Below are 16,077 nucleotides of genomic sequence, written 5' to 3' on the forward strand. Positions count from 1 at the left end.
GAAAGGGTAAGGGACGATGGACATATGGCACAAAGCAGTACATACTTGCCAACGCTGAGCCCTAGCTAATATTTCTGATTGGTGCTATTGCATTGTGGTGTCTTAGAGCCAGGCATAAATATAGCTTATACAACGTCTTTTGGATACAGAGGAAATGTTTTTGAAAATGCCGATTCTTTCATTGCTCGTGAAAACATAACCATAAATGTATCCTGTTCTGGTTTAGAAAGAATATCAAAAGTTGGCATTTCCTTTGCTTTCAGGACTTGTATCAGGCAGCATCACCCCTCCAACCTTAATCCTTTTCAAATAAAGCTTTGGTTTTGGAGTAGGATGTGGAAGGTTGTACTCTGGTAAACAGTGAAACAAAGCAGCTACGTGCTGCTATCTCCCTATTCCAAAACTGAAAGAGTTTAAAAGAGTTAGAATGATGTCTCTACCGACAAAAAAAAAAAAAAAAAAGGGCAGATAATGATCCTGGCCAGTGCAGCACTGAAGTAGTGTAATTTCAAATGAAACATGTCAGCAACCCAACACTTGTGTTATCTTCTGGGATAATATAAGGAAAAAATATAAAGCCTACGTTAATGTAGGAAAGATAACTTCTCTATTCCATTATTTTGTCAAGGTTCTGTAGTCTGTAGGTACCATCTCGTCTAAATTGTCTTTTTAAGTTATGTGGAACCAAGTAGCTCTACAAATTATGTGGAACCAAGTAGCTCCACATGGGCAATAGAGTGGACAAACTAAACAGATTTGGAGGGAAATCAGTTCTCTACAGTAAACTTGCTGATTTCCCAAGTAGAACAAGCAGAAGGGAAAAAGCAGATGATTGAAAGGGCAGGAACGGAACAACTGGAAGGCAAAACACACACAGTTTATGAAAAAAAAAAAAAAGGAAATGATAGCTGGGCTTTCATAACAAAGGCGGGGGGGTCATCCAGTGGAGTTGCTGGAGCAGTGATGGCCAGAGAAAGCACACTGATCCTGAAACACTTCATGGTCTAGAAAACTTGGGTCTAGCTAGAGGAAAAATACAATAACCCAGGGGACATATCGGCCCTGTGAAAGCTCTGAACTGATGAGGAAATTGTATCAGAGAAATGTATGAGTGGTTTATTGTTTATTATATTATGATGAGTGGTTTATTATATATCTGTTTGTGTTTCTTGTGACAAGTAAAGGGCATCAGTGTTCTGGGATTCTGTGCAATCTGTCTACGGGGTTTACGCTGAACCTGCCACAAAAAGATGATTATTTATGGATTCCGGAGCTAATATCCCCAAAGACAAGCATTCAGCAAAGTGAGGGCAATGGTACTACAACTGGGCTTGCCAGTTCTGTGATAGGGCATTGGCAACAGGAGAGACAGGGTACCTCCATTAACACCTAGGGAATCCGAGCGCACAAGGACTTCCTCAACTGGTACCCAAGAGAACAGAACAGAAAGGTTTGTGGATAGATTTCTTGATTTCTGCCTAGTTGAAAATCATAAAAATTCAATACCTCCTTCTTATTCTATATTAAGGTTCAAGATTTCTGATTAAGATCTTTAAGTTCCATACTAGGTATTTTTATCACACTAAAAATAATAAAATGCAAAAAAAAAAAAAAAAAAGCCTAAGATTTCACGCTGAAGTAGAATAAGAATTCATTTCCTGAGGAGTGATTTCAAAACAGCAGGTAAAACAGGCAGAGTTAATGAGAATTCACCCTGATTTGACTCTGCAGATAAGCCTCTCATGCTGGTATATGAGCAATTGATCTCAGTAGGTAAGGTAAGTAATAATTATTTGACCAGTACCTTAATTATGTTTACTACTCATAATGAATGAGATGCACATTTGCATGACATGCACAATCTCCTGCTGTTCTTGCCACTAATAGCTAGGAAATCAGAAGATCTGTGACTGCAACTACTGGAAGCTGTGCTATATAAAACACGTACTAATTTTGTATTTCCTTTTCTGAAGGAAAAACATCTCTTAAGCACCACAGCTCATGATATATTTTTATTAAATTCCTTATTCCGCAATGAGAGAAAATAACTAAATGCCACTGTTTGACAAAAAAGCAGTGTGCAGGTAGCAGGAGGCTCCTGTGGTTATGCTCCCTGGGGAATCATATAACAATATCAAGATTTATAATGACATTTCATGGTGTGTAGTCAAAGCAACATATAGTATATTCGGAAAGTCTGCATAAATGCTGTGCGCTTTTGTTGATCAACTGACAAGATAACATGCTATAAAGAATTAGCTTACGTACTTGGGAAGAGTTCAGTGTATGTGCCCTACCTGTATTTTGTTTATTGCTGCAATAGAATCATACCAGGTCTGTACAGACCCGGGAAACTGCCTGGTCACTGTCATTCGAAGAACAATGCAGAAGGAAATGGTGGTAAATATTTTTCGGAGAATAATTCCTTTAGTCACAGCATATGGAAGCACAGCTAAAAACACCACAAAAAAGCCTGAAAAGAAGAAGGCTGAGCTGTTGAAATATCTCACATAAGCAGCTTTTCGGGTTAGCTTCAGTTCAGTTCTGTTAAAAAAACAAATTCAAATAATTAGTATAGGTTTCCACAGTTTACATCTTACCAATATTTTGGATGGAACTGTTGGTAAAACAATTTATTCAGAGGCTCATTCATCCTTGTTATTTTCTAGGATTGCAGTTAAAAACCAAGATTCAATTTTTGGACCTAAAAAATAATTGGACCCCTATTTTGGCACCAACATTCAGCGAAGTCAGACAAAATAACAATGATCTGTGTCATGACTCAGATACTTCATAAAGCACAAGCCTCTAGAATTCCTGGCACAACCATCCTTAAGCGTCTAATGCTGTGGTATATGATACCATCCCAGAAGCATCATCCCATACTCATCTGGTCATCTAGATGCATAACTCCTGTAGAAGTAAGATACTTTGAAATGCCAGATTTGCTATACATGACTATAAAAATACTAAGAACAATACGCAACCCAATTATAATACCATCTCCATTCACAAAGCACCCTACTAACAGCTTCACCCACCAAGTAAGGTATCTGTTAACCTCAGCTCGAAGAGGTGGAAGGCAGGGAGTTTGCTCTCCAAATTCTCCAAATTTTGTCAGCCAAAGTGTTCTTAAAAGTCCCTGACAGAAAATTTGAGCTCAGCCAGTTTTGGAGGAGGGTGCCTAGCACTTTTTGTTAATTCTGTATTTCACAAGAGGGGCCTGAAGAAAGTGGACAGGCATGGACGTCACCAACATGGTAGTAGCCACTGCCCTGGAGAAAGGGCCATGAAGTCCCTCCAGAGCTTGTATGAGACTGTGGGTGGCAGCACTGAATAGAGATAACAAAGATTTTGGGCGTTGGTGCACATCCAGTCCTACACAAACGCCCAGGTAGGAGCTACCAAAAATCCTTCCAGCCACTACTACTACAGCCACTACTCCAAAGAGGGAGAATCAAAGCACTAACCCTTTTCAGTATGTTCTCAAGTACCAACCACAAGCTGACCCAGTCACAAAAGAATGTTCCAGAGGTGGGTCTGTCTGTGATACAGGCTTGAGAGCTCTGTAAATTAAAGCACTGCTTTGGGACAGGTCTTGCTGATGCAATATGGGCACTTGGAGAGAGATGCAAGGGACACTGCAAGCTTTGTGCATGTATAGTGTAGACTAGTGTATGTCTGGTTTTGACGTGATGCTGCAGGAATCAGTACAAATACATGAGCTTGAGATTCTTTTCTTAATATAAAGATGTATCTTCTGCTGACAAAGCATAGACGCTTACAGCCTTGGACTTTACCTTCTCCAGTGCTATGCTATGGTTCAGGGGAACAGTTTGGCGTTGTCGGTTTTTTACTTCTCTGAATACATTGCATAGCCCACAGCAGTGCAGGTATGTTTATTCAGACACCTGTTACGAACAGTTGTTATCAGTACAGACTTCAGAGGGCACACAGGAGACAGCCCATTTTGGTCCCTCTGAAGTGTCACAGTTCCCCTGCGGCAGGATGGCCACCCTGGGCAGCTCAAGTCTACCAGAGTAAGGTCTATCCAGTTCATTAGAGTTGATTAAACTCTGTTGCATCAGCAAATGTCAGCATGTGGAAGCAGTTTGGTAACAACTGGGTTATAACATGCTGTTGCTAAAATACAGGCATGGCTTCACACACAAGGTCTCGGTTCCTACCAGCTCAGCGAGCCAACTGATTGGGAGGCCCTGCAGAGCTGGCTCAGCAAGCAAAATTCAATGGAAACTCTGACATTCCCGGGTTGACCTGCTCTGGTGATGTCTTCACCAAGTGGCCTGTTGGATCACTCACAACAATATGGTATTTTGGTGCAGAGAAGCAGAAGAGAGATACTTTGATCTTGTAATATTGCTAGCATTCTTGTTTTTTTAAAAAAACATGCATAATAATAATAAAAATTGATTTCCAGCATTAAAAAATTCACTATAAATTATTGTAGAAAAGAGAGATCATAAAATAACAGTCCTTCTTCCAGGTTTCTGTGACCATTTTGTGGACTAAAATTTATTCAATTAATTTCTACAGGTTTTGTTCACAAGACGTAGTCTTAAATTTCCTAAAAGCAATGCATGTGATGAGTGACACCAGGGGAATCCTAACCTGGTTCCATCCTCAAGCTGGAACTCCCAGCCTGGATTCAGTCTGGGTTTTCTCTGATCGTTTACAGTAAATCATTACAAATTTTAAGATCTTCCTTATTCTGAAGCTAAAGAACACTTCACTTTCCCTGGATTGCCTTTCAGAAAGCAGCTGAACAAGAAGGTGTTTGTGTAATAATATCGTGCCATCTCTTTTATTTACATGATAATATGACACTTATATTTCTTTTATTTTCCCAATCACACACCTGGCACAGAATTTTAATTCTCTGTAAAGGACTAAACAAACACACCGGACAGCTTTAGCGCAGCACCACCCATCAATCAATATGTCACTTCTCCCTTCCCCCAGGACTCCCTGTTGGTAACGAAGACCTCCTTCTCATAGCTCTCAGCTAACCAGGTCTGCTCTTTTACCTCCTTTCTGCTTCAGGTCTGGTAGTTCCAGTTCATTCTCGATATTAATTGAAGAGATAAGCATTATAGAAGGCTATCTGCATTCAATAAATGATAATGGAATTGTGCAGGATGAATACATGAGGCTGTGCTGCTTTAATCCTTTCACAGATTGCATGTAACATTTAAAACCAGCTTTATTGCAGTTCTCAGAAAATGGCTGCAGAGGACTCATACTGTTTCCTCCCCTGCAGAATAGGAAGGTCTGTAAAGCCTTAAGTAACCACCATCACAAAAGGGCTTTTTATTCCAAGATGAGGATAGGGTTGGCCAGAAACAAACACAGATGCCACAATTGTTTTACCTGCGCAAGCTAACCACTGAAATATCATTATAACAAATGAGGAAGCAAATAAAAAAAAAAAAAAAATCTCACTTCCATAGTCAGCTTGACAAATTGAGAAAAAACCTGAGCTGCAGTGTGGGAATGCACGGTTAGTTTATGGAGGATTAATATCTGTGTGCTTTACTTCTTAACTAACAAGACCACAGATGGTGTTCATAGCCACCTAATTTAATTTTTTTTTTTTTCTGAGCACATAAAAAATTTGACTAACAAATGAGAACACTTACTCACGGATGCTTTCAATCATTTTTTCCATTGCATCTTCCCAACAATAGGCTTTTACTGACTGTATATTTTCAATTATTTCTGAGGTGATGACAAGTCTTTCATTGATCTTTCCTGCCCTCTTATTCCTACAAAGCAAAAAGGCAGTCGGTGATTCTTCATCTTTTTCATCCTGTATAGTTAGTTTGTATATGATTCTATCTTATGAAAACACTTTCCCTATAGGCCTCTGCTTAAAATGTTTATTTTAACAGCATTATTATGAAGAATGTGAAAGGAATTATTTGAAATGTAGTAATTGTTTTACTAAAGACAAAATACAAGCTCTAAAAAGAATAAATCAAGTCACTAATAAGGACTTTTAATTCTACAAAGCATTATCACTATTTATTGCACATTAGACCTTTCCCTTTGTTAAGTTTAGACGGCAGCTGCTAAATAAGTAAAGGTTTGTCCATGACTTTCCTGACACAGCCAATGCTCTTTGGACTCCTCTTTTCTAACAGTGTCATAACTGGAGACCCTTAATCAAGTGCTATAAACTTCTTAAACCAAAATGTTTCAGGAAAATATATTAAAGTATTTTAAAACGATCTCGTCACCTGTATTTCATCATCATTTGTCCCAGCCAGGCTTGGAAAAAGGCCATGACTACTAGAAGAGTAAGTCCAGAAAAGGCAGAAGCTTCTAACATATCCCAGAGCAGTCCCATCAGCAGTGCCACTTGTAAAGGTGCGATCCATACAAAATGAGCCAGAGCAACACCCTGTGGAAGCCCGCAGCAGAAAAGAATAATAATACAAGTTACAGATGTGCTCTGAAAATTACATGAAAAGGAAGAAGTCGCTAAAGTGACACTTTGAAAAATGTAATGAAGGATGGTACAAATATTTCCAGTAGTAAAACAAGTTTATAAAGGAGGATTTGTGATCCTGAGCACATAGCATTCTGTGGGTTAGCTGTGATGACAGCGCAGCAATGCATATACATTCCACACCTAAACTTTGATTTTTGTAAGGCAAAGTTCAGTCTGCAATAGTCTCTTGGCTATGTATACGCATGAGGAAAAATCCCAGCTTTGTAAAAGTAAACAGAGTTTGCCATTGATGCTGTCTTTTTTTAACCACTGCAAGATGAGGAAAATACACAGAAGAATCTTCCGAGTGTGATTTAATCCGATATGGGAGGCAAACATTACTTTGGTGAAGAGATGACTGTTGTGTGAACACAACTAATTTGAAACAGATTGCTGTCTATTTCAGTCTTGTTGCTTCACACTGGGGAGATTTTTGGACTGAATCCTATGACCAGGCTGCACAGGGCCAGCGCTGCAAGGATGGGGCACCTGTCCCATCTTGTTCAGTGCTGGCTGATGTTGCTCTACATAGTAATATAGTGCTTAAAGTAAATATACTCTAAAGTTTCAGCCATGTGTCTACAGTCTCTCTGCTCTTGCTTCTTTCATACGAAGCAAACCTCGTGCTACCAATGGGCCAAATAAAGATACACGCTGAACAGAAGTTCATAGAGTTTCCACTCCCCAAAGCCATTAGCATGGATTTACCTCTGCGTCTTTAATGAAAGAGAAGTGTTGCAGGAGAGACTGGAAGTATTGTCTAAGACGGATGTGTTTGGAATGATTCCTAATAAGGTCTTACATAAATACTTATTCAGACTTTTGGGAGAGTGGGTAATAGTAGCAACAGGATGCTGAACATCATCGCTTGTTCAACACCAGAAACGGACAGGAACACCTTAGTGAAAAGGTACATTGGTCAGGAAAAGAGGATGGAAGGATTGAACCAGCAAGTTCTGACCCCTTTGAAACCAAATGCGTAACCCAGAGGTTTCCTGGCAGGTTCTCACTGGACTGTAGAACAAGCTTGTTTTTAGCGTATACCTGGTTTTTAAGTTTCCTCTATTGATCGGCATCGGAGAATGTCCTGGTTTGAGCAACACAGGATTAATTTCTCTTTCAGTAATTTTACTTTTCAGTAAGGTCTCTCTAATGTGTAGGAAAACTGCACTTTTAGAAGACTCTAGTGTCTGAATTTGTGAAAATATTTACTTTATAGCCAGCTATAGTACATGTCTCAGTGTCTTTGAGTTAGCCAGGTGCAGGGACGAGGAGGACTGAGACCCGAGCACTTGACCCAAGCTGCCCAACAGTATTATTTCATAACATGAACAACACATTCAATATAGATTAGAAAGTTTGCTGAGGAGTTTCTCCTCTTCTGTGATAGCTGTGATCCTGAGAAGTTCTTGCCCTGCTGCCGGACCCCTGGGCCCTTCCCTTCCTCCCAAAGCTGTAGCACTTTCTGCGTCTGACATTTACTGTCCACTGCTGGGACTGGACAGCTTCCTACTGATAGAATTGGCTGAGTATAATCTTTGCATATTCTGTATTGGTATCAGGATCAATATTGGTTCTTTAGTGCTATTAATGTTAATTATTTTGTATTGTTCTACTAAATCTGTTTATATTTCAACCCTCGGGTTTCCTTGGCTTTTCCCATTCCCCTTTCTGGGTGGGGAGGGGTCATCGGGTGATAGAATAATTGTCTAAACAACAATAAATTGCTGTGGGTTCCTCAAACCACAACAGAGATAAAGGATGTCATAAGTATCAGAACAAGCATTTCCATGACCATGTGCCAACACAGTTTCTTAAGGCAGTGACTCATTTTATATATATACAGTGAGCACTCCGTGCAGTCTGTCATTTATGCTCCTTCCTTCCTCAATATTTGTCATGAACAGCTTGAAGTATTGCATTTGTATTTGATGGATCACCAAGTGGATTAAACAACCGATGACGTACCTCATCAAATTTGTTCAGATTGTTGGAAAGAAGACTGACCAATTGTCCAGTACTTATTTTATCTAGAACTCTGCTTGACAGTTTTAAGATCTGTAAATGAAAACAAAACCATGGGAAAATGCTCGTGTAACTCATCCCCATAAAACAGAATAAAAGCAGATAAAAATAACAGGCAATGGTACAGTAGTATAAATTACAATTCACTTGCTTATGCTATAAAGAAAGTCTTATTAAACTTGTTATTTATGTCACTTGAATTTAATATAACCATTAAATTACTTTACAAATATTGATTTATCGACTTAGTTCTTGCTTTCTGTTGCATATTTTATGTATCTAGATATATATGCAAATACAAGTTTTAATTAAGTATGCATGCTGTGTGCTGCTGTGCATCCTCAAAAATCTCCTACTGTGCTTATCTTGACAAATATTTTTGAAAGATGTTTTCAGTGAGCTTTATACTAGAGTAACTAACATGTTTGTTTAAATTAGCTGCTTTTTTATTGGTAAAACCAAACACCTTTTTAAATCTTTGGATTTGTGAATATGCAATGTATCGGTATGCGTTGATTCTTCATGCTACAGAGATCTTCATGCTACTCAATCCCTTCTATGTTATATTTCTTGTTTAAATCTTCACCCCTAATCCTCTTTTGAAAATATTCCTTGGCCTCCAGCATGTTATTCTTCCTTTGCAATACATGTGCATAAGAGGAGCACACTGGTAGAACAATTAGGGCATCTCACCACATATCCAGCAAGTCTGAACTCACACAGAGGCTGACTTCAGTTAAACCAGCTCTAGATGAGCATTTAATTCTTTAGACTTAGGAAACTGAGAGCTGTCAGAAACTGATGTTACCCACATTATTCTTTTGTGTACTTTGCATACAAAAGTATCAATCTTTCAACAAAGTGGCCTAAAGATTACGTAGGCTACAGACAGAGGTTTGGCTTTGAGCGTAAATGAAACAATTACCTTCTTATAAATCAAGCTAAACATAGCTATCCTCATTTGCATTCCTATATGTTGAAGACCAAATATAGCGGGGTGTATAAGTAGTGTTCTCACAAGGAAAAGAAGGCACAAGCCAATGCACAGGTAGTAGGCTATGGATCTTTCATCAGAGTTGTCCGGATCATAGGAAGCTATTATTCTTCCCAGCAGAAGGGGTTGCACAGATTTGGTGACTTCCTGCAAACGGAAATAAGAAAAATAATTTTGGTCAGATGTTTGTTCATTTTTTCAAAACGGTTAACATTTTAAATTCAAGCCCTACCAACTGAGATTTACAACTTTATATCTTAAATGTGGAAGCCAGGTCTGTTTGTTGTGTAAACCACAGAAAGTTGCAGTCATTGCACAGGAGAACTGACAACTCACTGCTGTCTTAATCTGTGATGCTCCTCCAACTCCACCAAAGCAAATCTAGTTTGTAAATTTTGTTTGATCGCTTTCTACAAAAGTGACACCTGAGATTAGCTTCCACATTTACTTTTCAGAGTTGCAATGGATTAGCCACATCATACTACTGAAGCCAGTTTAGCAGACTGGGTCTCTGTTTCAGCCCCTAGGGAGCAGCTCTCACTGCACTTTACTGGACTTACAGGACACAGGAAGACTCAGAGCTCCTGAAATTAACACCACCAGCGCAATACAGTGAGGATATAGCTAAAACATAAAGTAAATGGAAATAGCAACAGAATGAACGTTCTATCCACAGTTGTAATCAAAGCAGGATGAGAGGGTGTAAATGGTAAGGGTGGCAAGTTTAACAGAGGTTCCAGAGAGGAACCAGTCCCTCCTGCATTGGCAGCTCCAGCGCTTCCCACCCCGGGATGAGCAATACAGTAGAGAACCAGAGTAGGAGAGGAAAAAGAGGCAGTATCAAACTGCTAAACTGCAAAGCATCCAAATGATCTGCTATAGCCCTGACTTTACCTTAGCCTGCTATTACATTTGTCCTCAACCTACTTTTCTGTTGTAATTAAGCCCCACTAGCGTTATCTCACCTTTGCCTTCCATTTCCCTTCACACCCCCATTGTTCTCATACTTTCACTCCTATAATCTCATCCTTTTCCATCTCTGTCTCTTGCCCTTTCTTTCCTTCCCCACAAACTGCAAAAAAAAAAAAAAAACCATCCGTGTGCTGCGGTCTAACAATTTGCTTCAGCTTCTGCATGAGCTTCTGAAGGGTGAGAAGTATGTATGTGCTCCTTTGCTTCATTGTTATATTCTGTGTAAAAACACTTAGTGTTAGGAACTTTCATGCATGTCTCCTTATCCTTCTTTCTATTGTAGCTCAGCAGAAAATGTCTGATAACTTCAAAAATAGCAAGAAACTATTGAATTCTTTTTTGTATGGATGTGTTAAATCCTGGCAAAAAGTTGTTGGTACTGCCTTCCAGTTGAAAACCACAAAGACCACTATACAGAAACTCAGACAGAAATGAAGTTCAGCTGTAATTAATGTTTTACAGTGATAAATAGATTGGGAAAATCCTCTTTAATTTTTTTCCTTCTCCTTTGGGTTCCTTTTGGACTTTTATACAAGAGCAATCCCAAGCACTTCTACAACCTGTACCGTAACCCCTTCTGAATGTCACTGTTGGTGGAGCTGATATTCATCGTTCACTTTTTCCCCAGAAGAGACGACATTTTATATCTCAAATAGCATACCTGTGCTACACTCTACATTTCCCAAATCAAACACCACTTTGCCCCAACACAAATGCTGTAAACCTGGAGCTGGCTTTGACAAAGACTTCAGTGTTGTAAGCAGGCAAAGAGGGGAGTGTTTATTAAAACACACATGACCCAAGGCAGCTGTGCTTAGACCATACGCATCCCAAAGTGGCAAACCAAAACTCCCCAAAATTCACAAAATACAGAGCAGTCACATCTCAAGGACAATGCAGTGCTTTCATAGTCTCAGAGATTCCAAGATAAGCTTTTATATATAGGCTTAAAATAGCAAGATGATTTTTTTTTTTTGTATTTACTCTTATTGCAGTGAAAATGCCACGCTCTGCTGCTGTGTTTGTTGTGACTATAAAGGTATTGCATACATGCCTAGCTCGCTGGAAAAAAAGGTGATTAACAGACTAAGGGTAGAATAATGGCTGGCAATAAGCCAAATCATTTGCTGTCTCATGGGGCGTAAAAATCCACTGGTTTACAGTGGAGATTTATCAGCTTGCTTACCAAAGATATTATTATCTAGTCTACATACAAATGAAAGCAGAACTACCTGTTTTTCATTTTTCCTCTTGTAACCTCGAAACTACCCACTGATATAAATATGGTTAAATAAACTGATTAGAATGACCTGCCTAAAAAAAGGAATGGGATTTGTGCACCTAACAGAAAATCCAGTTTTCAAGAGTTGTATTTTTCCTGTTCTTGTTCTTCCCTCTGCATTCATCATAGGCCATTGAGAAACTCAGAAACGTCCCCCTCACAGAAATCTTAATTAAAAGAGGAAAGAACTGAAGAGAAATGAGAGTATGACACAGGATACCGTGCTAATCTGACCTGGTATGGCTATTCTTATGCAATGAGAACTTTCATGTTACGTGTATCCCCCATATGCTCAATCACTCTGCATTTGAAGACAATAATGCACATCTCTGTTTTGGCGTAGGCCCAAGAAGTGCTTCGGACTTTCGTATCCCTCGCTGCCTCCTCACTCACACCCGTGACCTATATGCGAGAACTTCAGGAAATCCTCATTAGGGTCCTTTGGGATATGATACTAAAACCATTTCTACGTTAACATTAGCAGCTGCTGTGCCTGAGTGGAAATAGACATTTCATGGGGATGAATACAAGAGAAAAACGTAAGTAGAATCAAGGTGATCTTCACAGCAAAGCACCCAATTTGTTAGCTGGAACTGTGCTAAAAAGCAAGATTTTTGTTTCACTGCCATACCACCTTTTCTTTAAATTGCAAGGCACATCTGCTGATGAGGTGAAGGGTGGAAGCTGTTTCGAACAGCAGGGGAGCAGATACTTTAAGTGCAGTAACTCGCCGTGCCTAACACAACGCTATTTATGAGGGAGAGCGGTAGTACTCTAGGGGGGCCGGAGCACAAGTGTCCACCCTGCAATAACATCATTACCTACAGCGCGTGAGGGGAAAGGGAGAGACGGAAAAACTACTAGACCTAATGAGAGCAAAGCTGTGATGCTGGTTGCAAGACAACTACACAAACAGCAGGGATGTCAGCAGAGTTTAAACCACGCTCCAAGAAAGGTGCCGTGAAAATGGCTCAGGGATTAGACAAAAGAAGAGCTGGAAGGAATATGAAGTTCAAAAGAACGCACAACTTGGCTGCACCTATGCCAATACGGCACAACATCCTGTCCTCATTCAAATCAATGGCAAAGCTCCCATTAATTTCCGTGAGCAGGGCCTGAAAAGAACACCAGCAGCTTTAGCAGTGAGTTTTTCCTCTTACAGCTTTCAATAAAATGAAGACTAATGATAACAGAATCGAGATTTTAAACTAAGATTTAATGTTTCCATGTTTGTTGGGAAAGGTGCAGATTTTGTTTCCTATGTGCTGAATTGAACATGTGTGTGATTTCTTAAAGAAATGAAAAAAACCCCACGCAAACAAAGAATAGGACTCAAAACACCTGCAGTCCTGTTCTGTCCTCACCTGGTCTAAAATTGTACTCCATTAAAACAGTCCACATGGAGAGATCAGCCCTGCACAGTCCCACGCGTGCATGCCCACACACACTTCGCTTGCCTATACTCTGGGAAAGGAAGTTATCCTCAAATCGCCTGCAAAAATCCCGCAGACACGGCTTAACTTTTAATAGGAATGCATTACTACGGAAGTTTCGGCTGGCAGACTGCAGGAACACCTATTATAGTGTATGGTAGGCTAAATTTCTAGAACTGCTGTGTTGTTTTTTTTTTTAAATACAAACCTGACATGAATAAGAAGTTGCTGGCTTGGTGAGGAAAAAGGTTAAAAAAAAAAAATTAAAGACAGTAATGAGATGGCAGGAGAAAATAAAAGACAGAATCGGGTAGAAGTCCATGAAGAAAGGGTCTCGTCCCAGAGAAGAGTCATCAAACAAGGTGAAAGAGTATAGCGAGAAGGGTTATCACACAGCCCCTTAGTTAGCAAGAGGCTCTGTCCTAGGCGGCTAATTGCCCTACCTGGACAAAGTCGAACAATTAATTGACTCATCAACTTCGGTTTTAGCCACATTGCCTCCTGCCAGCCCTGCGCAACACTCAAACAGCCAGAGGGCAGCCCAGGGTTTGATGCAGAAAAGCCCTCTGGAGTGACCACAGACAGCACCATAACCACCATCTCCTCTCCCTTCTCCTTGCGCAGCCCTCGCGTACGGAGACGGGAGGAACAGCGTGTCTCCAAACCAGATCTGCAGCAGCGGTGACTTCAGACGGAGCGGCAGTGAGGGGAGACCTGAGGCTCTTCACTAGTGACGAGAGTCCAGCAAGTTGGAGAGACTTAAACTGGGAGAGAACAAAGCTGGCTTGGGAGCTTATTCTTGATTCCCCTATTTTTAATCAGAATTTGTGTACACACACGTGTGAGTGTATCTATTCAGGATAAAGAAGCAAAAAGATAAAATGTAAAGAACTTTTTCACTCTAGGGTGGTTTTTTTAAAAATCAAGCCTTGGTGCTGAGAAATTTCAGAGGTGTTCTTTATGAGCTACATCTGGGGGACAATCTAAATGTGATTGAAAAAGATTAAGAAGATTAAGACCTATAGGGTTGGTTTTTTTATTTTGAATCCATGAAGTAGCATAACAGAGCATGTTACATCCTAAATTTTTACAGACTAAAAAGAATGTGAATGCTGCATTTTGAGGGAAGCAATTTCCGTTTTCTTTAGAGAATGTCTTCCTTTTTCTTTAGACCGTTTTGCTTTGTGACTTTCTGATTCTATTACTGGTACTCATTTCCCCTGGACACAGAATTAGAAAAGAAAGAAGCCGTAAGTTTTTCCACAATCCTTAGGGGAAAATCCAATATGAAGTGAAATTGTAGTCCGTTATTAATTATCCAAATCAAATCAACAGTGATCTAAACCAGAACATTTGCATTGTTAGCAGTCCAAATTAATACACTTAGTAATATTTTACAGGCCTTTCAACCCAGGACCCTAAAAAAATTTACTTATTTTGTAATCTACAAGATCAGCCTGTCTTTTACACAGCCGTGTAAACAGGAGGGACTCCATGGAAGTTTATTGGGGTGGAACAATTCCAGCATAAAACTAGCAGAAGTCAGGCTCCAAATTCGATACTTAACCTGAAAAATATCCTTCGACCTAAAACACTGCCTGATGCATTAAAACTTTTCACCCTTAAAAAGTCCCCTTTTAGTGCTGAAAAGTCTGTGTGTAGTTAAATACTTGTGTTTTAATTTTCAGGATATTCTTATTTATGTTTCAAATGTTTTATACAGAATTATTAAAATGTGAGAGCATAGGTGTCAGTGTGGTTTCACTTAGCATACATATGGCATGAGATAGAGCAGATTATTATCTTTCGTCATCTACCTACTATAAGATCTACCTAGCTTGAACTTTCCCTGCTACAAAGGAATTAGTAGCAAGTTCATGGGCGTGATGACAAGTCACCACACTACTCTCCCCTTCCTGCCTGGGAAAGGGGTCGATAGGGCATGAAGTTTTGCATTTCTATAACTCTGCTATTTTCTTAGAATAGCTCCTTGGGACACTCGATAGGAAGGCAGAAGAAAAGAGAAGTTTGGTTTTACAGCAAGCAACATCAACTTTAGAGAGATTTGTGAGCTATTTTCCATAAATTCCCCTCACACTCTTCTTCTGCCCAATCCATGATCTTGAAAGTAGAGCTAAACTAGATCACATTCAACACTAATGCCAGTGGAATCAGTTCCTTTCTGTATCAACATTCCAAAAATAAAAATGTGGCCTAGAGATCTGTCTCACATTTGAAAACACTGACTGTCTGAGCACAACCAACCACTGCAAGCCATTTGGGCTGTTATCGCTGCAGTTTCTGATGCCACAGAATTTTGAACAAAGAAGCGTGGAGTTCAATATCTCACTTTTACTACTAAATTGCAGAAGCTTGAAAATAACATGGATATTTAATGTGCATATTGGTTAACAGTAATATTCAGATTCACAGTCTGGCTATCCAACACACTCACTGAGACACCATCAATAATAAACTATTTTCACAGCTCCTAACCCCAGTGATAGGATTGTCAGACAGGTGGCATTTGGTAAGTCGGGGTAATCCTAACATGTTGGAAGGGTGATAAACATAATCAGTTCAGACTTTCACATCAAGTTCCTCATCATACATTTTGGAGCACTAACAGCACCAAGATCCAAGCGTATTTCACACGGTTATTTATGCAGAATTGCTACTACTAACAAAAACAACTTGTTTACTGCATTCATAAACCCGAATAAAGCATTTAACTATGAGGCTGTTTGACAGTCACTTTGACTAAATTGACTGAATCATGCGAAATTTCACTGTCATTTGTTTTAATGTAAGGACAGAAAATACTTTAGAAACCTCTTAAAAACCATAACATGGGAAAATA

General features: G+C 39.6%; 1 protein-coding gene across 1 annotated transcript in view; it reads right to left on the bottom strand.

Annotated features, from left to right (window-relative positions):
* Positions 1-16,077, bottom strand: part of CFTR (cystic fibrosis transmembrane conductance regulator (ATP-binding cassette sub-family C, member 7)) — a 90,757-nt gene that overhangs the window by 59,781 nt on the left and 14,899 nt on the right. The window contains exons 4-8 of the mRNA XM_009883680.1: positions 9,462-9,677; positions 8,480-8,569; positions 6,258-6,421; positions 5,658-5,783; positions 2,298-2,544 (exon numbers count right to left, since the gene is read on the bottom strand). Coding sequence (XP_009881982.1) covers positions 2,298-2,544; positions 5,658-5,783; positions 6,258-6,421; positions 8,480-8,569; positions 9,462-9,677 — 843 coding nt within the window. The remainder of the gene's footprint in view (positions 1-2,297; positions 2,545-5,657; positions 5,784-6,257; positions 6,422-8,479; positions 8,570-9,461; positions 9,678-16,077) is intronic.

Source organism: Charadrius vociferus, unplaced genomic scaffold (assembly GCF_000708025.1).
Source record: "Charadrius vociferus isolate BGI_N301 unplaced genomic scaffold, ASM70802v2 scaffold43, whole genome shotgun sequence".
NCBI classification, from domain to species: Eukaryota; Metazoa; Chordata; class Aves; order Charadriiformes; family Charadriidae; genus Charadrius; species Charadrius vociferus.